This window comes from Balearica regulorum, chromosome 2 (genome assembly GCF_011004875.1).
Source record: "Balearica regulorum gibbericeps isolate bBalReg1 chromosome 2, bBalReg1.pri, whole genome shotgun sequence".
Lineage (NCBI taxonomy): Eukaryota > Metazoa > Chordata > Aves > Gruiformes > Gruidae > Balearica > Balearica regulorum.
Genome location: NC_046185.1, coordinates 112,534,159 through 112,559,286, shown reverse-complemented (window position 1 = coordinate 112,559,286; position 25,128 = coordinate 112,534,159). Strand labels below are relative to the sequence as shown.

The window sequence follows — 25,128 nt, the reverse complement described above, 5'->3', positions numbered from 1 at the left end:
TGACAAGTACAGAAGTAGGTGACCTGGGAGATCACAAAGTTTGCTTTCACTGCCTCTTCACCAATTATTTGCATCACTTAACTCTGTATATATTATTCTAATGTAAATGATTTGATACTGTGGCTAAGCATAATCCGCTTAAAGTAGGAGCATAAAACATGGCGCGATCCCTTGGGAAGTCTGCCATGGCACTGCAGAAACCAAGAAATTATAGTGAAAACTCAAGTTTAAAACTCCCTCATGTCATTGTTTTGTTGTAGGTATAAGTTCTTACCAGCTTCTTAGATACTTGGTATATATTCAACATTGCTTTTTGTTGGTGAAAGTTGAAATGTCACAGAGTTTGTGGGTTTCCCTCGCAGTTTTTCATAGCTTGCATGCATTTTTAGTTATCTCCCTTTTAAAGTGATGTGCTTTATGTTGTCTTTTTTAACCACAGAAAGAATTTTTTGGAATTTTTTGCAAGCTTTTTTAATTGTTGAATGCAATTCTGAAAGAAAGTAGGCACTTCTCACTTAAATATGACAAAGTTTTACCCAGCTGTTAGCCAGTAAGCCGTAAAAAGATTCCTGTGAAGTAGGCAGTGCATGTTATCTTTTATACATGCAGACATAGCACTGTTGTACCACCTGAAATTCCATCAGGCTCCAAGCTCTGCAGAAAGTGACAAATGCTAGACAGGTATACGATTTATAATGGATGAGGTATGCAAGCAAGCTCTGGGAGTTGGATTGGATTTGATTACAAACAATAATGTGACACAACCCCTGCTGTGGATAGTACACACATTGTGAGAGGCAGTGGAATCAGGCAGCAATGAACACTGGACTGCAGGCATGATCCGGAGCCCTAAATCTACCTTTGCGGTACACCTCCTGTGTGGCTCTGGGAAAGCCTTGTCTGATCTAACAGTCCTTCTTCCAATTCCCTGTTTGTTTAGCATCAGCATGTTAAAACAATCATACCTCACTAAGTCACTTCAATGCAATTTGTAGCTCAGTATGATAGCAGGCTTTGGAGGGGCTTTTTAAAGGAATTATGTGAAAAGAGGAGAAGTTATTTGGATAATTTTGTGCAGTTGCTGGCAATGAACTTGGAAACTTTTCCATGAATTAACTTTTTTCCATCAACAAAATTTTCCCCCAGGGACCACCTTTCACCCCAGCAAGATTAAGTGCACTTCCAGTACAAAAGTGAATGGTAGAGATACTGATATTCCTGCATTGGCCCCAACATTCAAGTACTGAGCAGTACTGAATGCAAAACTTTTCTATTCCCAGATGGGGAATGAAAAAAATCTCCATATCAAGCCATCATCTGAGAGTACTGGGAATGCCCACAGAATTTACAAACTTCATGTTTTCCAAGTCAACTTCAGATGCTCTTCATTCATCAGACAAATCAGGTTGCCTGAGTGATTGCACCTGCTCGCATTGGCAGTGCACAGAAGTGTGCTGGTGATGGCCATTCGACATTGGTTACGTGAGCAGCTAGTAGGACCTGAACCTGCAAAATTTTAGGTTAAAAAAAGAAAGCTCTTGAGGCCTTTTCCCCCCACCTTTTTCTTCCCTCCGGATTCTGTCCATTGGTTTATGTATTGGTAGAAGAAAGAATGTGCAAATCAAAATGTCCATTAAACAGAGTATTGGTCTTGTGGAGAATAGAAGTTTAATGAAGATTTAATTTTTAATAATTTAATTTAACAACTGATCAAAGGCATGACTCGTTAATGAAACTGAGGCCTACACCATTAGGATAACTGTTCTGGCAAGTAAATCCCAACACGTGCAACAATATAATCTTTCTTTCTTAAGCAGATTCATACATTTAGTAAAACTGCATTTCAGTAACTGGAATTTTGTCCAATGATAAACAAACAGATCAATACTCTTTCTGTATATCTGTATATGTGCTTTAGCTTCTGTCACTTTGCAGGGCTTTTTATACCACTGGTTGGCAACATTTTAATGAAAGCATCCTGAAAGAAAATCAAATGCTCTGTGGTGAACACTAATACTAATAATTATTAAATATTAGTCTTCTGATTGCTCTGAGCTACATGCAAACACACAAAATAATAAAATTTTTGCAAGGTAATGTAACCACCTCTTCATTTGTTTTAGTTTGTCAAGAAACTTAATTTTTATTTTTCACTTTCTTTACTATTCTCCTCATGTCTTGTATATTACTATTTTAAGAAGTCCAGGGAGTGATGCTTTTGTCTTCAGTGTTATATCAACAGATATTTTTTGCATACCATAAGTTCGATCAATGATCATTGACAAAAATTAGCACTGACCTGTTTTTGCACTTATATGTTAGCAGAATTGCAGTGATCCCTCCATCCTATGTTACTTCATGTTATCTCAGATTGATACTTCCAGCATTCTTTTAATTATTGACCATATTTCTCAACTTGTAACTGAAAGGTGTACCTCAAAGAGCCAAACATGATTTGTGCTCCAAAAATGTTTCAGTAGATGGTTTCCCCTCCACCCTGAATGCTTTTGCCTGTCCCCTATTACATGACCCTGTGCCCTACATACAAGGTATGCCATTCTGACAAATCCATTCTTCCAAGCCATGGCCTTTCAGAGTGCCCTGGGGGAGCAAAAGGGTTTGGGGACCACTGCAGTACAAAAACGCTCCACTTTATCTAGTTTGCTATAGAGAAAGTTTTGTCTCGTCCTGTTCATTTGTGCACATAGGATATAAAATGACCTCTTCATTCCTCTCTGTGAGCTGTGTAGAGTACAAGTTATGCTTCTGTGGGGCGTCATAGAATCATAGAATGGTTTGGGTTGGAAGGGACCTTAAAGATCATCTAGTTCCAACCCCCCTGCTACAGGCAGGGACACCCTCCACTAGACCATGTTGCCCAAAGCCTCATCCAACCTGGTCTTAAACACTTCCAAGGAGGGGGCATCCACAACCTCTCTGGGCAACCTCTTCCGGTGCCTCACCACCCCCACAGTAAAGAATTTCTTTCTAACATCTAATCTAAATCGACCCTCCTTCAGTGTCATTGCATTCATTTCTATATTGAAGTCTTGGTTCTGGTTATCAGTGGTTTGTCCAGACTGCTAAGCTATCACAGGTTAGGAAATGACCTGCACGAGATAAAGAGCTGATCTAGATTAGTTTTTTCCTCATGGGAATGAGAAGGTTCTTTCCACCTCTGTGTACATACCTACAGACAGAATTGGTGAATAGTATTTCATGCTATGGTTAATATTTGTCTATGCAGTTCCTTTCTTGTATATACGCCTTCTCCATTTTTTGTTCTTATATGCCTTAGATTATATTCCCACTTCCTGCCATCTTGGTTTGGGGGCATTTATGTACAAGTTCTGATCATGGAATTGATGGGAGTGTACCCTTACTTCTCCAGGCTGGTATCTTGTGCATGAGATACCATGCATGTTTTTAATCTGATAGTCACTCTGGTTTATGTTGAAACACAAAACTTCCATCAGTAACTTTCCTGATGGAAATATATTGGTGTTACCAGTCCTCCTTCTCTCCATTATTCATTTTCTTTGTTAAAGTCACGTACACATGACTGTAATTCTTGCAAAGGCATATTTGTAGTTTGATTACTGCCTCTGGTGAAAGAAAATTTAGAGCAGCTATGAGTATAGGAATGGATGACCAACAGCTGTTCCTACCAAGCCTTTTACTTTTCATTCATACAGCCTTTCCTGGCTTACCCATTCTGCCTCATCCTTCTCCGTTTTCTTTTGTTTTTTTCTTTTCCTTATTACAGTACATGGCTCATTGATTTCATAAGACATACCAAGACCTCAGGTTTATCCCCAGGGCATAGACATCTGGAAAGCTGAAATAGGGATGTCGGCATGAAAAGAAAGTGGAGATGACTTGGCTTTATCTGCCAATCCGCAAATAACTTGGTGAACAGAGTTTCTGGCCATGAAATCTGAATGCCATTTTAGAAATAACAAATTTGATTCATTCACAGTTTACTTTGGCTTCTGCTGATGGAAATTAGAATACAGAGTGGTGTTGGCAAAGCAGTATACAAGAGTGCAAAATACTGCAATGACCTTGTAAGCTGTTCCTCTTGGAATCTTACAGCCATCTAATGCAACCCCTAAGATGTTGATTAAAGTGGGTAAGGCTGGAGACCCAGGTGACTTAGAGCATAACCCCAGAAAGCATCAGGCTCCTGTGATGTTCTGGCTGCTGCTTAAAGCTCTTCTTCCTTAGTGACATCCCTGTGGCTCGCTTCTTGCCTTTCTGAATTTAATGAATGCCTTAGTCAATTTGAAAGTGTCTCTGGGAGATAAAGTTTACTCCTCTGTGCAGCAGGTTGATATGAGCACCAGTTGCCAAGCCTCACATTTGGAGCACGTGCTAGCAAAACACAACAGACCTTTACTACCAGGAGTAAGTGTGCAGTGCAGTTTCACAGAATACCAAACCTATTTCACAAGGGGAATTTTATAGCTTTTAGATGTGAATTGTAAGGAGCAGTTCTAATTTCAGAGACAAACAGATTTTATTGGGTATTTTTGCTACCTATGCATTGAACAAGAAATTTCACAGCTGAATGTTTTATTTCCTGACCCCTGCTGTATAGAGACATGACAAAGCTTTTTTCAGAGCATACTTTATTTTACAGCTATGGTTTTCTCCTCCTTTATATAACAGCACTAGTTCATGTTATGCGTTCTTCCTATGCCACGTACGGTGGTATCCTGTTCACCTTTTCTCTAGGCAGGCAAAATTCTGGGAAGCTTGTCTGAGCAAAGACTGCTCATCAGCTCTGACGCCCGTCCTGGGGGCAGAGCTGTAGCCCTTCCAGAGGTTTGCTTTCATTGCCTCCAGTGAAGTCCGACTCTTAACCACAGAACTGCACTGGCAGAACCACAGGCTGTTATTGATGGGAACGTGTTTCCTGCCGCAATCTGAAGTTTGAGGCCAGCTGACCTCAGTGGGCAGTGTGCCCCACAATGTAACAGAACCAGAATTTAATCCAGAATATCTTTAACACAGTAGGTATTACTGAAACCTACATAACACCCTTCCCTCTCTTCAATTAACAGCTACCTCATCCCTGAACTCCCAGCTTCAACAGCTTCAGCATCTTCAGCAGCTCCAGCATCAACAGCAGCAGCAGCAGCAGCAGCAAGGTCAGCAGCAGCAACAGCAGCAGCAAAGCCAGCAGCAGCAAGGCCAGCAGGCACAGACTCCACAGCCACCCCAGCAGACCCAGCAGCCACAGCCACAGCCGTCAGCACCACCGCAGCAGAACCAAACACAGTCTCAGAGCCAGAGCCAACCACCTCCGGCCCCACAGTCCTCCAGCTCCCCTCAGAAACCCAGCCAGTCACCAGGGCATGGCCTTCCATCTCCTCTTACTTCACCAAATCCGTTGCAGGTAGGATGCTACATAGAAATCTCTAATGGTCTAATAACAGAAAGCGCATACTCTCCCACTGCAAGGGGAAATCAAGTGAAGGTTACACCTTCTAACCATACAGGCTGAGAAATTCCACCTTGTATTAATTTATTAATCCTTACAGACATGTAGCTTAGAAAAGTTACAAGGCCTGATAAGCCAGAAAAGCATAACTAATGATGGTCCTAGTCCTTTCTGAAGAGTAAACATCTTCTGTTCTTAAAGTCCATATTGTAAAACCCATAGAAAACTAGCTAATTTTTTCTATGGATTTAGCATGTGACCATCGCAAATCGCTTTGTGTCCAGCAGTCACCCTTCATGGTAACTTAGGAGGACAGCAGAGTTAGCTGTTCATTAGCAGATGATCCTGAGTGTCCCTAAAGGAAAGAGTTTCTGCTGGTGAATGTGTGCAAGGGATGGATGGACTATCCTTCCTCTTGAAATCACCGTCCTAATGTTTATCCTGCTAAGAATCAAAGACTTCTGTTAAGAGTCTCAGTATAGACTCCAAAGCTAAGAATGCTAGTTAATGCCTTTGCTAGATGCTCACTCAAATTACACGGATGTTTTTTAATAGACCAACAGCTACGGCACCCACACTGATCAGCTGGGCTCTGCCCGTCTAGGAATTCCCAGGCAAAAACAGGAGACCTCTGATCCAGTGGTCCTAATTTCTTCTACTCGGCTGTTGTCACATGTGTCATGCTATACTGATGTCCTGCAAGAACAGCTTTGTTACCCACAAGTAGGATTCTGAATAAACATCAGGGCAGCCTGTGAAGTGAGCAGAGGCTCTTTCACTGGGCAGTGGAACGGCACATAGAAACCAGCAAAGTCTCTATTCACTTTATTCTCTAAATTTTGAGACCCATCTTTAAAGGTTTTATCCACACTGATGGATTCGGCTCCATTTCCTGCAGAATTAAGCTGCATTAGCTTAATAATTAAAAAATCCCTTTTCAAACAATTAAGGGAATTGGTTTACAAGAAGCTGTGTTTACCATGTGGGCAGTTAAACCTGCATTAATCTGAGCTTCAAGGAAATTGCAACAAATCTGATTTTTTAATGGTTTAGATAATAGACTTAAAAGTCCACAAGAGATGTGTCCTTGCTTCCTGAGCTTTTTCTTGTAGTAGAGCATAACGTTTCTAGACCTTCTTCTGTGTATTGTCTTAAGGGCTACTTAGGCACCACTTAATGCCCAGTCTATCATGCTACTGAGTGCTTTGGGACTCCTTAGTATGCAGATTATTGACGTACAGAGACAGGAATATTTCCAGAGGAGCTTCTGTTATGTTTTATTGTCTTGGTGCAGCTGTAATGTATGCACACTAACTGTATACACTGTATGTTGCTAAAACTGCCTGCTAGATATTTTGCTTCAAAAGTTATTCAGTTTTCCAAACAAAGCAAATGCACACATAAATTAGAATTGGGGTAGGGAGGAAGTGGGATTATCTCAGTGACCATACCTCAAGAGGGTTATACTAACACTGAATCTGAAGTCTTAGCTCTAATGTAGCCTCTGGTCCCAATCTGAATCTCAACTGAATCTGAGTTCTTCCAGTTTCGCCTGTCAAGCAGACTACTGTTAGCTCTCCAGGGTTACATCTCACTTGCAGAAGTACAATAAAAGTAAGTAAAACAAATAATTCCTTGCATGTGAGAGGCCTATGCCAATGTTTACATGGAGATACCTTGGCACATTGTTCTCTTTAGCATGCGTATCCTCACAACTACCCTTCTGAGGGCAGTCTGGATGTGGCAGAAGTGGAAGGACGGAACCAGGTACTCTGAGGCAGTTTTAGTTCAAATGCTATCCCTTAAGCCTTTGAGGAACTGGGATTAGAGTTAATGAAAGACACCAGCGTGAGATGTCTGGTATTCCCCCTGGGCTGAGCTAAGCCAGTACCGCTAAGCCAGCTGCACAACTGGGACACTTTCAGAACAACGATCAAGGAATTAGAAGTCATTAGCTGTCAGCTCTGGCTCAGCATTAAAGAGTTACTAATAAATTGGGGGATAAGTATTTTTAATGTTCTTTCCTCTCTGATCCTTGCCATTTAAATAGCATGAAAAACCAAAGTTTGTTCACAGACACAAATACGCTGTGTGCTGACATCCAGAAGAGAAGCCAGAATTCAGCATGGTACTTCAGGCCTCACCTTAGCAGTGTGTATAGGGCCATTAGTTTCGCCTTCTAGCCATTTCTACAGCAAGCATAATACTTCTCAAGCTTCCCTAAGAAATACTTAAGAAGAACTTGAAAAATGCTCTATATCATAATGCTGAGAATGGTGAGACTCTTTAATATGCAAACAAGTGACACTCAGAAATATTTCCAGAGGAACTGCTGTTGCACTTTTTATATATAGTTGAAGGATGTGTTCAGGTACTTTTCTAAAGCAGAGCAGTGGTAAGATCTCCTCCATGAAATTTGTCTTTCCGTTCTAAATCCTGCAGAGAAAAACTGTTTTACCCCTGTACATACAGCTTGAGGACTGGATCTGAAATTGTTTTCTTTTGCACAAACATAAAAAAAAGAGGGAGCACAAATTTGGCAGCAGTTCATATATCCAGTTCATAATAGCTGCTTAGAATGTGGGTTTTTTAAATGTCTAATACTTTAACTTAAAAATCGACCTAGAACAAAATTCAGAGATATTATGGCCTCTAAGGTAATGTTCTTTATGAACTAGAATGAAATGGGTTTTGTTTGAAGAATATTAAGGGAATAAAGATCAACTAAGTTAAAGTTTGACAGCTTAAATTTCATTTCTGAATTCTTGATTTTTTCATGTGGGCTTTATCCTCTTACATTATTCAGGATCTGTCTGAAAGATATTAGTTTAGAACAATGCAACCTCAAAAAATTGTCATGGAAAGTCAGTAATTCAGGAGGATGATTGTGTTTGTTTCAAAAAACTCTGAAGGATAACAGCAATTACATCTCAAAATGTACAGATGCTGTCATGTCCTTCAGAAGGCAAATTAAATGAAAGTGACTTGCTTAGGTATACCTGGGTGAGGTACTTTTGCTAGCCGATCAGAAATTAATAATACTGGAGCAGCGTACACTAGCTAAAAGTCTCAGAATGATTCTTGTCAGATTGTTCTGTAATACTCTGCTCTAATTTTATCACTATTCTTTAGTCAGTTCAGTGGGCTGGGTTGTAGTTAGAAAACTATCATTTTTAGGAGGTCTTTTAATGATTGTGTAGAAAGATGAAAAACCTCACTTCGGGTTCTGGGGCCTGGATTGTGTGCTGACATTAGTGATGATGTTCCAGGTTTATACTGGTAAAAGCAAAACTCTGCAGAAACAGGATCATCACTGGTTTGCAAAAGACAACAAACCAGAGGAGAATTTTCCAAAGCAGAGCTGTATTTCAGGAGGTGGTGGGTTAGGTAGATGACAGAAGACTTTCATCCCTTCGTTTTAAAACGGTGAAATTCCTCATGTAGACAGTCATAGTCTGATTTTTACTTTCATTGTGTCAATTGGTTGAGACAAAAGATTTCAGAGGTGAAAGACAACCTAGCTTATGTTGTAAACTGGGGACTTTTTGAAATTCAAAACCTTTACTTCTGGGAAAATACACTTCTCCAAATATGCTTCTCCTGTGAATGTTTAATGTTATTACATGGCAAACTATACGCATTCTTGAATGGTCAGAATGTTGCAACTTCAAAGCATAGTTAGCACCTCTTACAGAGTTTCCATTCAATTAAATTTCTGGAGCCCTAAGATCTTGATTATATGCTGTATAAAATCAGATGAGCCAAGTACTGAGTAGCCAATTATTCTGCTTGACTACCAGACTAAGGCTCTTTGTATCAGCAACATATATGTAACTGGCTCCAAATGGGGGTTAGCTTCTGGTGCTGACACTCACTGTACGTTTTAGCGATATGGATAAGATGAACAGCCACAGCCAGATCTACAAAGGGAGAGCTGCACTATAGGAATAGAAGAATTCCCAGTGATTTCTACTGCTCTGTTTGTGTGTGAATAGGAACAGACAAACAGGAAATCCCCCAGGGATTGCCCCACTATAAAATTATTCTGACCGTTTTCAGAACTCTTTCCTAAAGCACCTTTTTGTCATAGAAGCCTACCTACAATAACTGAAGCTGATGGAAGATGATGAGTGAGAAAAAAATAATAATAAAAAGAGGGAAGAAGGGAAGTGAGGAGATGGCAACAGCAGAAAAATCTTCCAAGTAATAGCAAACTCTAGCATAGCAAAACCAGAACCTCCTTCAGATTAAATTTTCATACTAATCTTAAATAATGTATTTGGAACCTCAACACTTTTACAACAAAGGAGAAAAGAAAAGCAGAAAGGCTGAAACACTCAGCTGTAAATGAGGGAGTATGTGTACAGATGCCTGAGGCTCCAAAAGTCACAAAAACAAAACTGCCCCTCCTTTTCCCCCCAACCTCATTGCCTGGTTAGCTGCTCATTAAGGAAAAATCTACTTTAGTGAAATCTCAGTGTTTACTGACACTTTGATTAATTTACATGTATTTATGATACAGAAGAAACAACCAAGTCTGTTGGTGTGAGGGAGACAGATGGGATAAGTTTACAAGGACTATAGTCATGGGCTGTCTTTATGTCTGTGTTCAAATCCAAGACTTGCTGTATTTTTCTCATGCTTATTGAATCCCAAGGTGAAGAGAACTTGATCAAGATTATGACACTAGTAATCCCACTGAGGGTTTCTTTTTGGGTTTGGGGTTTGTTTGGTTGATTGGTTGGTTTTTGCTAAAATTATCTAGCCTTCTTCCTGCATATGATACAGTGCGGTGTATGACTGACTGAATCTGTTTCCAAGTTACTTGGTAATCAGTTTGACAAAGAAGTATTTTATAAATGGTGAGCAAATGCAGTGCTTTGAATCCATTTTCCAAAATTTCCTAATTTTTGGTATCAGTAGGGAATGAGGTATGTGCACATCACAACGCAACAGGTGATAGAGACACATACAGTGGACATTTATTCAGGAAGGTTCATGCCCATCACCTGCTTGGAGCGAGCCTGTTGAAGTGCTGATCTTAGGTGGATTTCCAGGAGGTACTGGCAAGACCTAGGTCTCAGCTCTAAACTAATAGAATGGAAACTCCCCTGCAGTCAGCTAAATTGAGTTAAGCTTGGTGAACTGTTGAGAATATTTTGCATATTTCATCCCCTGCTCATTTTAAACAGGTCTAGAAAGATTTAAACATCTTGTTCTATTGACAGGTTTGGATTTCTGAGTAGTCTTACAGTATTTTAATGATTTTTGTGGATTGATAAAAGTCATTTCATAAGTGGAAGAGGCAAGTACTTGTGTAAAAATTTCCATTAGCTAGAAAGTCATGATCATACTACACACACAACATGCTTATTACCCATTGCAAAGACTGTTGTGATTCAGGTCCCCTCCTTTAGTTTTCATGCTTTTCCTTTTGGCACTGCAGTAGTTCTGTGAACCACACAAGACAGTATGTTCACAAACTTGAACCTCGCTTGAGAAATTGTTGGCTTTGCTTCTCAGTGCATCCAGGGCCTCCTTTCTTCTTCTCCTCTTCTCACCTCTTCTGGGCACTTCCATGATCCTTCTGATCCCGTCTGGGTCTGGCACTGGTTAGGCCACTCCAGTATGGGAACATGGCAGTTTGTCCTACCTGGACACTTGGGTGTCTCTGCACTGTGTTGTACCATGCTCCCTGGCCCCCATGCACAGTGCGGAGATCTGCAAGCTGGTTTCCCGGCTGAGCTAGCTCATTTGAAGGCTGCTACTCTTCATGTCTATCTGGAGGTGCATGGGCATCATTTCCACAGAAAGGCTAGTTTCATTTACATATGAGACTGCATCCACCCACAGGACTGAGTAGGGTTTCAGATCTTCTCCTCAGCTGTCTTCCTTCTCCCAGAAGCTCACTGGGTTTTTTTGGGTCTTTGAGGCATTGGGACTTCACACTGTAAAGCTGTTGAATACTGCATTTAAACAGAGCAAAGAGATGTTTAAGGGTTCTCAAAGAGACTTTATAAGCAAGTCTCTTCATTCCCTGAGGAAACCTTCTCTCAGTTGGAGCACTGGCTGCCTGGTCCATCCAAATATACTCTGCAGGTGTTGCTATTTTCAGAAGCAGAAGGAGTACTGGTGTCTGACTCACATTTAAAGCAAAGGAAATTAATCTTCGAGCAAAACAACTGGCATTATTAGCACCCAAGGGGCAGAAGCTGAGGCTAATATAGGAAACCATTTGCTAGAGAATTCTCTGAAGGAGAGGAAAGTGGAGCTGTTTGCCCACCAAGCTCTGGTTTCTTAAATGGGAGCTTTTAATAAACTCCCTAAAGCAACTGAAGTATTTAATAAATGGGGAAATAAATAAATAATATCCTCCCCGGACAAATTTGGGAAAGGATCCATATCCCATAAGATCTTCTCTTTCCAAAGCCTCTCTAGGCAGACACGAGGACCCGTGGGGATCTCAGGGACAGAGAAAATTGACACAGCCCCTCAGATACTCCTAAATCCAGTGGACCTGTTTTGCTAGCATTCATTTATCTTAATTTCTCTTTTCACTCATATTTCCAAAAATTCTCCGGAAAGTAGAGAATATCCCAAAGTATTAATTTATTTCCCCCTGTTTCTCATACCCATCACCTCTTTAATAAAGGGGGAGGGGGGGATAAAAAAATTGCAAGTCATCGCAGGTTTCTAGTTCTGCAAGAAAAAAAATTCTTCTACTTGGAAGCAAGTGGACCAAGTGAACACAGAGAACCTTGTGGGCTTGTTGAATGTGATTGAGGAGCAATATTCTGGAAGTGGTGTAGCCCTGATGTTATATCATTCAAGGCTCCTTGTACGAGTAAGCACCTAAAAGAGGTTGCTCAGCTTCTGGTACTGCCTTTTAAAAAAAAAAAAAAAAAAAAAAAAAAGCCACTCCAGACTGTGTTTTAAAGTTTAAAATTAAGCCTTTTTCAGCAGTATTGCTGAGATCTCTCAGAGTGTCCACTTGTGGATTCTGTTGGTGGTTTTAGCAGATGCAGTTTAGGGCAGGTGTTTAAAAAAAATTACTAATACTTTCTCTTTTTTATTGCTAGCCAGAATGTTTTGAGAGAGTGACTAAGCACAGGCCTGGAGATTATGAAATTTGCTTAAGTGTTAATGGGTTGATTGCTGAGTTACAGCCTGCCGTCTGTACTGGAAATTGATTGACTGGTGCTGCAGGTCTTCACACTTGACGCTCGGATTTGACTCGAAAATTCTGCCAAGTCTTTTACTCTGAAATTTATCTTAATTAGATCTGAAAGACCTGCCACAGCAGAATAGTCACACCGATTAAAATGAAAAACAGGAGAAATTACTGATCAAATTAATCATAATGTCGGGTTACAGCTGTAGGTCTGATGTAATTTGCCACTCCAGTGAGTTACATCGGCCCAGGCAGAGGAAAGAGAGCTGGTTTTACGCTGATCCGTAACACCAGGCAGCTTCGGGCAGCCCATCAGGACATTTATTCCATTCATTCTCTTGGCTTATTCTGACCTCAGTGCTGCAACTAGAAACAAATTAGGCAAAAGAGAAAAATATCCTTTTATCCAAGGGGTCGCACTGGAAACGTGAGCTTTCCAAATCCTTCTTGTTTCATTTTTCCTCTTTCTCCACCAACCTTCTGCTCTTGTTTGAAGTAACCAACAATTAATTATGTGGAAATTGGAAAATTAAAAGGTCAGAGGTTACCACCTCAGGCACAAGTCAGAAAATGTGTATTTCTAAGAGCTCCTAGTGGGTTAGGGTATGAGGAAATTACGATTATTTAAGCAAATGGGTATATAGCAGCATATAAGATGAGACGGCATGCCCCAGTATGTAGGAAATCAACAGTCAGATGTGATATCTTATAGATGTGATGATCCTAAATTTTTTTTTTTTAAATTATGTGCTTCTAATATACTACATTCCACTATAAAGTTTTTTTAAAAAAAAAAAAATAAAAGGTACAAATCACCAGTTGAATCTATGTTAGAAAGAGATAGGTTTCGGGTCTTAAGGGGCCCCACCATAATGTTTTCACCTGGAAGAGAAGTCTTCTGCAACTTCCGTAGTATTTGTTCCACCAGCAAGGTTTGAAAGATTTTTAGGACAACCTGCCTTGTAGCACTACTGCATTCTTTGCTGCTGATCCAGGACAAAGTAAAGAAATGAAGATACTTGCCACCAGCTGAGAAAGGAAATGAAGTAAAGGAAAGTGAACAAGAAACTAGATGAGCACTGTCAGTCTCAGAAATTGTCTTACCTTTGAATTACACCAGTTTTTTATTTTGATACTGTAGTAGCTTTAAACTGATCAGAAATTTTCTGAGTGATTTTTCTTTTCCAATGATCATATAATTCCACAAAGTTGTTTTCTCCCCTGCCCAAAATTTCATTGTAATTCTCTATTTTAGGCCTGAGAAGTGGAAAGAACTGAGGATAGCTTTTGTTTAAAATCAGCTTAAGTTGTATATAAACAATTCATTATATTGAATTGCCAAAAAACCCCCAGTGATTTAACGAAAGAAATTGAAAACATTTTAATTGATGGTGAGGTTTGAAATCTGCTGAAATACTTCATCATTTTCAAATCTAAGTTTTGTTTGATGCAACATTTCAGTATTCCATATTTATTTGTGTTTGTGTCAGAAATTATGACTTAAATTGGGAGAATTTCCTGCACAACAGGAATTTGACTTATTTCTGATAGAATAGACATGATCAAATAATATCCTGTGAGGATTCCAGGTGGAGAACCAAGCTAGGTTATGTTTGTGAAAGAGATTGGAAGGCAAAGCTGAGTTTCCAGAAGAGAAAAACTGATGTATGAAAATAGCACATCATATATTGCTAGGATTATCTTTTTACTAAAGGAATGATGATGGTGCATTTTGGTTCTTAAAGGAACTAAGATTCTTTAAAGCAGCAATCACTGCTGCAATATCTTTGTATACCTGTTAAGAAATACTTAGATGCTTCTAAAAAGCATCAGGGAAGCAGTCAGACCTGGGAGGATCCTAGACACTTCGCAAAAGTACAGTTGCTATAAAGAAAAGTCTAAAATATGGGCCCAGTCACAGTATAAAGCAATAGTCTGTAGTAGTGATGGCCAATCAACTGCTATCAGAAGATGATTATGAATGAATGTGATAACAAGTGATATAAAAATTAGTTGCTAATGGTCATACGATTTTCACCATAGTAACCTTACAATCATGTTTACAACCTGCTGAACAGCCAAACCCAGCTGGAGTGCTGTCTCTTCTTGCTCTACTCCCAGTTTGGGCAGTGCTAACCTTGTGGACTGGTGGCTTCAGCTGGATCAGGACCAGAGGTGGGAGAGGGCTGACGTTCACTTGACCTTTCCCCAGGGCGTGGGGGACAGCTCGCAGAGTGCCAAGCAGAGCTGCCAGTGTGGGTGCTCCATGGGCTTATGGGGCAGGGGGCAGATGATGAGGACTAGAGCTGTACTGGGATCAAGGTCCAGGATTCATCTGAGGGTGCAGCTTCCATCAGTGTAAAATTCCTCAGGGACAGGGCCTGATTTTAGAGAGGAAAAGGAAAATGCTTAGAGGAGAAGAAGGGAGAAAAACAATGTCTTTGTTACTCACAGTGCTTTTATTCCTACTGACCTTTTCCACTGGGAGAGAGACACAAAAACCCATAAGGATTGGCATTGTGAAAGGCTGAAATTGTATCAGTGATCACCACTCTGGAATAAGATGCTGTGTGCATTTACATCCTACCTCTGTCTGCAACTTTTCACTTTATAACGAGACCTAACACTATCCTAGGGAAGTTGGCAGGAGGTTTCTCATAGCTCTCAAATGAGACAGCAGCAAGCTCAATATGCCATTAGGAAGGTTCCCCCTCTTCTCCCTCCTCAACTTTATAGAATTACAGCTTCCTATTTTTTTTAACTGTCTTCTGACTATGAAGCGTGTTCTCCATGCAATCAGAATGTATCTGACAGAATTTTCAGTTCATGTAAAACAAATACAAAAATAAACAAAACTTGAGAAAACCAAGCCATTCTAAAAATCCTTGATGTTTTCCCCATAGACATTCAAAGAGTATGTCTAGGGGGAAATCACTGGTACTTCAAATGTACAAGCAGGTATAGAGATAACATATGTCAGTCCTGTAGACCAAACTTGGCAGTCCATGCTCTCGTGAGTGAAAACTGCAGGGAAAAGAGGGGAGGGAGTTCTTTTACCGGCACATACAATCTACATATTTAGCTCTAATCTCATTATCAAGTTATGCCTTTGCTTACTGAATTCACTTTTGAAAATTAATTTGCATCAGGAAGCAAAGTGCTCTAGTAAATGGGTTGTTGGAGTCAGGAGCACCAGACTGCAGTCCCAGCTCTCTCACTGTCTGGCACGTCACTTCGCCTTTCTGTTCTTTTGTTGATTCTCCCACCGTTGTTTGATCTCTTTAGACTTTAAACTTTCACAGTTTTTTGTTACAATGCAATGAGGCCTTGATCTTGGCATTGGGCTTCCAGGTACTGCTGTAACATTAATACTACGAAGGCAAGGAATATTCAAAAAAGGAATCGCATAGCTCCAGTCACTCGCTTGCTGAATTCAGTGTAGTATTGCTGTTGACTTCAGAGGATGCAGAATTGGTATCCATTTTGTTTTCAAGTATATTGAATATTTTGAAGTTTCCGTCAGCTGCTCAGTGTGCTGTCAAATGCACTAATGAAAGGTTTTCCTAAAGTTAATTTTCCTACTCGTAATACAATAACCAAATTTGCTTTAACACTTGAAAAAATCCATCCATACTAAAGAGAATCAGTTGCTTAATCCTAAAATTAAAGGTTATTGCATGCAAGAGAAAATAATTACATGCTCAAAGTATGGAAAAAAGAAAACTTTTTTAATATGTAGGTATTTGTATAATTAAAGACTAATCAAGCATGAAGGCTGCTGACTAAACCAGAAAATGAGATTGTTGGCAAGCAATATTGTAATGTAAATGCCATTTTTGTTTAAGTACTAAAGAGCTGGAGGAATGATATCCTGAACAGATTAAAAGCAAACAGCATTGATAATAAATATTTATCAGATTTCAAATGCAACACACAGAGATTTTTATATTTTACATGCAAAATATATTGGCATTGAAATATTCAGTCACTTTTCAAAGGTTTGTTCATATCTTCACTTTAAAATGTTGAAAAGCAAGCACTCACTAGTAAGAGAAACAGCTTTAGAACTCAGTCTTAACCTGTACCAACGTCAGTAATCTGTAGGCAACTGAAAACAGCTGAGACTTGCTAACGTACTTAAATACAAATGTATAAGATCAACTCCTGGGGCTGGAGAGTCAGAATTAATGGTCTTCATGTGTGTTTTCTTTTTCTTTTTTCCAAAATGTTCACATTAATTTTTCAAAAAGAGAGGGAAGCTTCTCAAACTTAAATCCGTGCCATGAAACAAATGCGTAGTGAAGTATTTATGGAGAGTTTATGTATATACAGAAATTATCCCAGTGTAACCACCATTTGTTTGTAAAGGACTGATTTAGTTAAAGGTTTGTATCTTCTTGGGGCAGTACTTTTTAATTTATGTAGAAGTGTTGTGCTGGTTAAGTAGGCCCATCATATACCTTTGTGTTATGTTATTGTAGCCTAAACCTTGTTCAGAAGTGGTTATGAAGACATTTGGCTACATCAGGATTTGAGGAGAATGAGGAAATGCTAGAAATGAAGTACCAAATGTGTTCCCATTCCCATCCGTTTTCTTTCCGTTACACTGTTCCCAGAGTTGCCACTACTCAGCATGCTCAGGTCCAGCAGAAACCATCTCTTAATCAAGCCTGGTCATGCAATAGTTGAAGTTAATTTCAAATGTCCTTTGACATCTGTGAAAAAAGGCTTAAACCCAGTGGTTATGATAGTATGGCAATGAAGACCTTTGCTTTATTATGTGCACTGTGGGCCATTGCATCCTTTGTGTTGATGTGTACGTCCTGTTGTTTCCTCATACATTTACTTTTCAGAATAATTTTCATCTCACTTGATTATGACTGAGAGATACAATAGCATGTCACTGACAGAGTTATCGGGGGAAAGTGACAATAGGGATTTTTGAATGTAAGGCTGCCTACAGCATTATCAAATTTTTCCTAGCCTAGTGTAATTATATTCTGTTAGCCTTTGGACAAAGGGAGTGTAGACAAGTTTAAATTAAATAATACTGTGCAAAAGTCTAATGCTAGTCTCTTGAATAAGCATTGATCTAATTTTCAGAAGGGTTGAGTCACTCCCGTTGATGTGAACTGTAGAAATTATTACTTGGCCCTCAAAGGAGTGAAAATAGGGATTTCAACCTCTGGGTTTCTTAGAAAAATCTTGCTTGTGTCTATAGGTTATATCACAGGAAACTGACAATTTACACATGCCAAAATTCAGACCAGGCCAGCCAGGTTCATAAAATATCCTGTGTTTATCCAAGTTACAAAGCTCTTTAAATGTATACCTTCACAGATAGGCATATTGATATATCATCATCAAGAAACTTTATAATAAGTACTTTATAAGTCCTCTAAGCAATTCATATTTATACTAGTCTAATGATACTAAGGATTACATTAGTAAAAACAAACGAAGGAAAATAGTAGGAAAGGTACAAAGCCTTGTGCGTAGACTGTCAGTCAGTGGTCCAGCAAGAAGCAAACCAGAAGAGGCAGTAAAGCACATTTAGATCAGAGCTGTGCAGCTGATGGTCTGTGAGCCAGGTCTGACCCATAGGAAGTTTCTATCCAGACCATAGTGAGCAAAGAAAAGAAAAATTAAAGGCTTTTGAAGGCAACTGCACATGTGCTCTGCCCTGGGATGTGCTGTTGCTTGTGAGTCCAGAGAGCAGCCCAGTTATCTAAGAGACGTGGGCAGGTGATAAGTCTGCCTTTTTGATATTGTTTGCTCGTTTGTTTTTCACATATACCTGAGTGAAGTATAATAATAAGTTTTAGGTTGCCTGTTAGCAAAAGACCCTCATTCTTTTCTTTTACAGAGATCGCTGTGCCTCCCAAAGATCTCTGATTCTTTTTCCCAAAGATTACTGATCCTGTCAAGCAGGTGATAATTCCTGGTTTTGTTTCCTAACTGTAGTGTGTATAAAGTGTAAGTTACAAGAAGGGTTTACCTATTATTCCTATAAGGGAGATTACCACAGTTTACTGAGGAAAACATGGTAGCATGTAAATTATTTAAAGGCTGAAACAGACACTTTCACAAGTCATTAAACTACCCTCTGTCTTGGAACACAAAGCAGACATCCCTGGGATATTTATCTGAGGGGTGTGCAGGTCAAAAGGGGAATGGAGTCAGCAGAAAAAGAAGTAGTCACATACAGAAAGAGCAATTATTCACAAAATAAAAATGAGGATAGCGGTTAGAAGTGTCAGCATATACATCTGAGATGCCTTTGGTAGGGCCATTACTTATGAAAAAAGTCATTACTGCCATTTTGCACTAGATACCGTCTACCTATTTCATGGTAACTATGGCTTGCATAGCGTTCATTTATATGGAAAACCTATAAAGAAACCTCAAACCACCTAGTGAAATGTAGAAATGTCTCCCACCTCTTTGGCTTTATACTCTTTGACAAGCATCAACCTAAACAGAACCTTAAAATGCTCAACTCTTGTACACATCATCTCCATTTACCTTCGTGAATCAATAAGGACATGCAAGCCTCATCTTCAGTGTGTGGTTTTGAGAGTCTTAATCTGATTCTCTAGGTTAACAATATCCTTTACTTCAAATCATAAAATCACAGTCCTGGTTATAGACTTGCTTGGAAGTCTGAAGGCTAGCCAGATGCTGCTCTATTTTCCAGGACTGTCCAAAAAATGTTGCTTTATTTTCAGACTTTTCCCTCATCTGAGCAACAGATACTGAAGTTTGCAGATTTTTTTCAGGACATGCGGTGTTTGGGTTTATAATTTCTTCACAGGAGAAAGTTTTACTGCTAGGAACAGGCAAAAACCAGACCTAAGAATATTCCATGATCTCAACAAATATTTTACTCCAAACCAGAAAAAGAAAAAACAGAGTAGCTGACAAAATTTCACATGGATGAAATAAAATGTGAAGTCTGATTTCACCCCTTTTACTTTACCACGTGCACATGCACTGCTATATCATTTGAGAAGTTGGATTCAAAAGGAGGAGTCCAAAATGGGGGAATTTCAGTATTACCAAAACACTTTCTTTGGGAGCTTGTGGAGGGAGAGACTTCTTAACCACAATAAAAATGCCCACCACTTTTCAAAAAGTTTCAATTCTAATGGAAATAATAAGAGTGCAATAATTTTATTCATCAAATTTTTTAAACCCTATCTGCAAAAAAATAAAAAAACCCCTCTTATCCTTAAAATCACCACGGGCTTCAGAAATACTGCCTGGTGCTTAGAAAAGCTGAATCTGACGTTTTTCCAGTAAACTGGAAAGCTGCACACTGTTGAATGTAATCTTCACATTAGGGTGCTGTTTTTAAATTTCCCATGGCATGATTCAGTACATCAAGGCAACAGGAGTAATGGTCTGAGGAGGGAACTCCTCACAAAGCAGAAAGAAGAGATCAGTACACTTCCCAATTCTGACATCTGACAGACCAGTGTTTGTCCTATGAAATAAAATCAGCCATGCCAGCGAAAGGGTCCAGTGCTGAGCAAAGGAGCGTTACCTCAAGAACTGAGGTTTGCAATCATCAGGGCGATAACCACCCTCATTTTCCTACAACTTTTTCCTTTGCAAAATGCCTAGCAACAGATGGACAACTCAAGACTTCTTTTACATTAGTTTTTCTTGAAAACTATATATTCATTGAAAAGCAAGTCTGTTCATGGCATCTGGTGAAATCATCTCGTGAAACAGTATCTTAGCCTCAGCTTCAAGCCTTTCACTGCACCTGATTCAGATGTGAGGCTTCAACCCAGGTCTCCACATGCTGAGGAGTGCCCTGATTTGGCAGAATAGCGAATGCTTGAGGGCTTTTACTTTTCCATCTTGGAATATACATAGTTGACTGTTCATCAGGCCAGCAAGGTAACTTACCCTCCTACTTGTCCCAAAGCACATGGTAACTTTTACAAAGGAAACAGTTCTAAATAACAGCAGAGAAGGTCGTGAGCCTGTAACTTACGATGTATAAGTATGTATGTCTTTTCTGTTTGAGAATTGTTGTCTGGAAATTTTAATGAACAATTCCTATAAGTGCTAGACAAGCCCACAAGGAGCTCTGTAAGTATTCCAGATGTAAGCTAAGACTAGTTTGGCTTTGTTCTCTCTGGGGAGAAGACGGACTGAACGTATAGGCTACGTGATATTCTGTCAGATGTTTGGATGGGAGAGCTGCCACTTTGGCATAGCACGAGCACTGCTTTTCCTGGGAGGGCTGGCTGGTGTTTGGATTGCATCTGGCTGATTTTCATTTTGCAGTCATGCAAAATGAAAGGATGCTTCCTGAGCTACTTTAAGGGGGAAATTTTTAAAAGATGATTGATATGGAAAGATGAGTATAAGATATGTAGGGACCATATGTATGATGAAGGTTGATCAGATTTTTTAAAAAATAATTGGTATCTTCCAAGGATAAAGAATAATTTTTAATGTAGGTATTGAGTGACTTCTTGTCACTCAACACTCAATATAAAGAAATGTTGAAATGTTCTAGAAAGTACAGTTAAAATTAATCCCTAAATATCTAAATGCTAGCTCCAATAGGATAGAGACTTTATGAGCAAAATTTGACTTTTAATGATATTAAGTCAATACAGACTTTAAAAAAAGACGAATTACAGGTTCTGAAAATAAAGTTTTAGCCGTAGTGCTTTGATAAAGATCTGTGACCCCTGGCCCTTTAAATATTGAACTTAGACTGTAAAAATATCACTTCTTATTGATCACATGGTTATTAAAGTCAGTCAAATGCTCAATTTATATGTCAAACACTTGTAATATTTCCTGTAAATATTAGAACAAAAGAAGAGGGTGATAATATCATTGTGTTCAGTTGCATTAGATTTATTCAGCTTTTCATCACTGAGAAACAATAAAAGTGTCACTAAGAAATGTATTAAATATGCCAAGTGTTTATCAAGCCTAAATTAATTTATAGCTGCATCATGTATGTGGTGTATGTGGGCATTAGTTCATGTATATGAAGGCAGGAACATACCCATCCATGTAACTGAATGTGATAGGATATAGATACCGTGTGTTCTCGTTCCCTACCTTCAGTACACCTTCTCACTCCCAGTCATGCACTTGCAACCCTGGAAAGGTATGGCTTATTTGTTGAATCTCAAGGAGAATGAGGAAACTTAATAAGTCAACAGATATTAATTAAATGTTAAAGGCAGGTTTTAAAGTACCTTCAATATATATTGCTCCTAATGACATTCAAGTGCGCTTACAAGGGAGGTCAGGGGGGAGATCTTTAGATCCCCCAGGCTCCCCCAAGATGCCTTTCCATAACCAAATGCTTTCATATGAGTAATCGAAAGAAACCTTTAGTCAACCACTGGGGAGTCTTTACAGCCTGGCTTCGATTGGAGTCTGAGTGCAGGCCTGTGAGCAGGAGGTGTTTGTAAGCATTTCTAATGGCATTTTGATGTACATGTACAAAATTGATGTCGGAAGGATCATTGTAAAGTCCCAAACAGTGGAATATTGAGGACATTTTCAGGTGGCAGTCAGATTCTGGCTGGGTGAGCCCAGTATATTTTCTCATGTCACAGTTGATTAGGTTCACAGGGAAGTGGAAAGAGTAAAAAATTCTCTTATTACTGCAGCAATGCCATATCAGCCTCTTTTCCCTTTGAATGCAACATTAGTTTTTGTCCAGAACTCTAACTGCTTTCTACAGTTTGGGGAATTGTAAAGCAGAAACAATTTTCCCAGCTAGGCTGACCTTCACAGTAATGAGAAATGACTGGAATTTCTCTCTATTTCTCTAACATTTGGGGAGGGGGGATAGGAGGAATGTGTTTGTTTTACCTGATATTATGTTGTGGGCGTCTGTTTGGCACTTCGAGCCTAATTTTTTTCCATTCAGGAGATTACATGGACTGTTGCACCATCTGACCCAGTAGCCAGCCCTCAAGTGTATAGAGAAGCAACAGTAATGCACTTTAAACCTTTTGTTATCACAGCAGTGATGGCATTTTGTTTCAGCCATTAAATGATTTTTGGTTTTTTTCATGGGATGGCTATTTTCGTTTACTCTTCAGTACTTGTTCAGGTGATGAGCAATGATCTTGAGAAAATTTAAGATTCATTACAGGCCAGGGAGATGGGGGAGCCTCAAGATGGACATACATCTGCAGCCTGTTCCTTGTGAGGCTGGTGGTATAGTACTACAATGCTGATCATCCTTTGGGGACAGGATAAGACAGACAATCCTGCATTTATGGGCAAAACAAGTAAGTGCTATGTCCAAAGAGTCTTTAACAGCAGCACATCTGGCTAGAAATAGGAGTTGTTCACTTGTTCTTTCCAGGTCTTTCAGAATATACCTCTCTCCCTGTGGAACCTGAGGCCTCTAGCAGTGCATGGTGGTCCAGACTACATCTGCCCTGCAAATGCAGAATTAGCACTGCAGTGGTGTTAACCTCCCCAAGCTAGGTTCTGTGAAGCAAGATTCAGTGCCAGGAAGAGTGAAGGCACTATGACAAGGCATTAAATACAAAGAGCATTGCACCCAAGCAAACGTGCGGGATCTCGGGCACATTTATACAGCTGATGCTGAAGTCCATACTGCAGCATCTTCCTTGTGGCATTGGCATGAACTAGATGGGCTCAAGTAGGACTCCACCTGCTCCTGATTACAGTGTAGACCTATCTGCCACTTGGCATCTGTGCTAGGAAAATACCCAGAAGTTCCTGGAAAAGGGCACAGGTCAAAACATTCCAAATAGAAGACAAGTTGGATCAAATCTCTGGCTGCAAATCACTGAAGTATGAAAGGTGAGTGGTAGTTCCAGGGTCATTGCTTTAATTCTGTGTTAATAGCCCATAGTTAATAATAATATGGGGAGCAAAATCAAGGCATATTAAATTACATGATCATGCTGTAACCCCTAGAGTATAATATCTCATTAACTGCAGTTAGTGGCCTAACCAGAGAATTTTTTTACGCCTCCAACATTAGTGGCATGCTATAATACTGACAGTTGACTTTCTTCTAATCTGCTCCTTCACTCAGAAATGTCCGTATGTCTGCAACTCATTGTTTACAAGGTCAGTGGGGGGGGGGAAATGCTTGAAATTGCAGGGAACATTTCCTTTGTATTAAGCATTATGGGAGGCTTAATTTAGATGCCATTTTTATAATTCTATATTAAACTATTTGGTACTCATCCTTGCCTTTCTTTTCTGGTCATTTAAGGCAGATGTTTCTTCGAGGCCTATTTCTTACCCAGGGCTTCTTTCTCTCTGTATTCTCTTTACTCTATATATGATTATCATGAGTAAGAAAAATTGGATTCATGCTGCCACTAAAATTAACAGAAATAAACTAGAGCAAAATCTGAGTGGATTGAGATAGATCTGCTGGCCCTTCCCTTCTAGGAAAGGAGAGCACAGAGGAGGGAAGAGCAAAGAAGAGTGAAGACTGCCCTCACATTGTGGGACTGGCTAAATCTGTCATATCCTAGCAAAGTTATAATTTGAGAGAATGAGAAGGTTAGATGGTGTAGTGATAGAGAAAAGCAGCAATCTTAAATACTGCTTGATGAAATAGAGCTCAGATAATACCTTTGCCTAAATTACAAAAAAATAGATCGACAATCTGAAACACTTCTTTTTATTATAATTAGCAATGCCCTGCTTTGTTCCCTATTTGCAGTGTCCTGATGTTCGATTCATACTTCCATCTATAGCTAACTTTTATGAAGACTTCATAAAAAGACAGCGCATTAATTCAAATATGTTCCATACAGGTCAATATTCATTGCAAAGCAATTGCAAACACATGATCTTCCTTTTTCTATTGACAGCATTAGTCATTTTTTGTCCAGCCCTGAATCAAACCTGAAGTCTGATTTCATGCCAGTGTAAATCAGGACCAACCAACTCTGTAGAACGATACATCGGTACAAAAGCAGTGTAAGCGAGATTGATCTGAGTGGCTGTGAGTTTTGGGAAGTTTGTCTTCATGGCACAACTAAAACTTTATGACTCTGACTTGTCTTCATCCTGAAGTTTCTCTTAAAAGCTTTGCACATGAGAAATGTCGGTAGAGCTCTCAGCACAGCACCACATTCAGAGCCTTCCCTGCCTGGTGACATTAAGAAGTCCTTCACGCTGTAAGGCAGGATCTGATCCTGGAAACACAAAAGCATTACCCTGGTTCCAGGACTGGTAAATCAGCGTCTGGTACTGGCAGCCCTTAGTGAGACAGGCACTCCCTCAAGCATTTCTTATTTGACTAGAGTGGGAAAGTGTACACTATATTAAATTTGGCATGCAAGGCAAGATATACTCTCACTTTAAAAATAACAGCAATGTCTCCACATCAAGTGCTTTGGGACTTGGATTATACACTTGGCAGTTTTGTGTTTGTTTTTCTCTCCTAGGTAGCAGTGACAAATCACTGGGTTAGGAACACACCCGAATAGGAATGAAAGGTGTTCTACCTCCTGATCTC

The 25,128-nt window shown here is 39.6% G+C and overlaps 1 protein-coding gene across 2 annotated transcripts in view; it reads left to right on the top strand.

The window, feature by feature from the left end:
- Nucleotides 1-25,128, top strand: part of POU6F2 (POU class 6 homeobox 2) — a 278,294-nt gene that overhangs the window by 175,075 nt on the left and 78,091 nt on the right. For both annotated transcript variants that reach the window (XM_075745348.1, XM_075745346.1), the window contains exon 5: nt 5,067-5,401. In XM_075745348.1, coding sequence (XP_075601463.1) covers nt 5,067-5,401 — 335 coding nt within the window. The remainder of the gene's footprint in view (nt 1-5,066; nt 5,402-25,128) is intronic.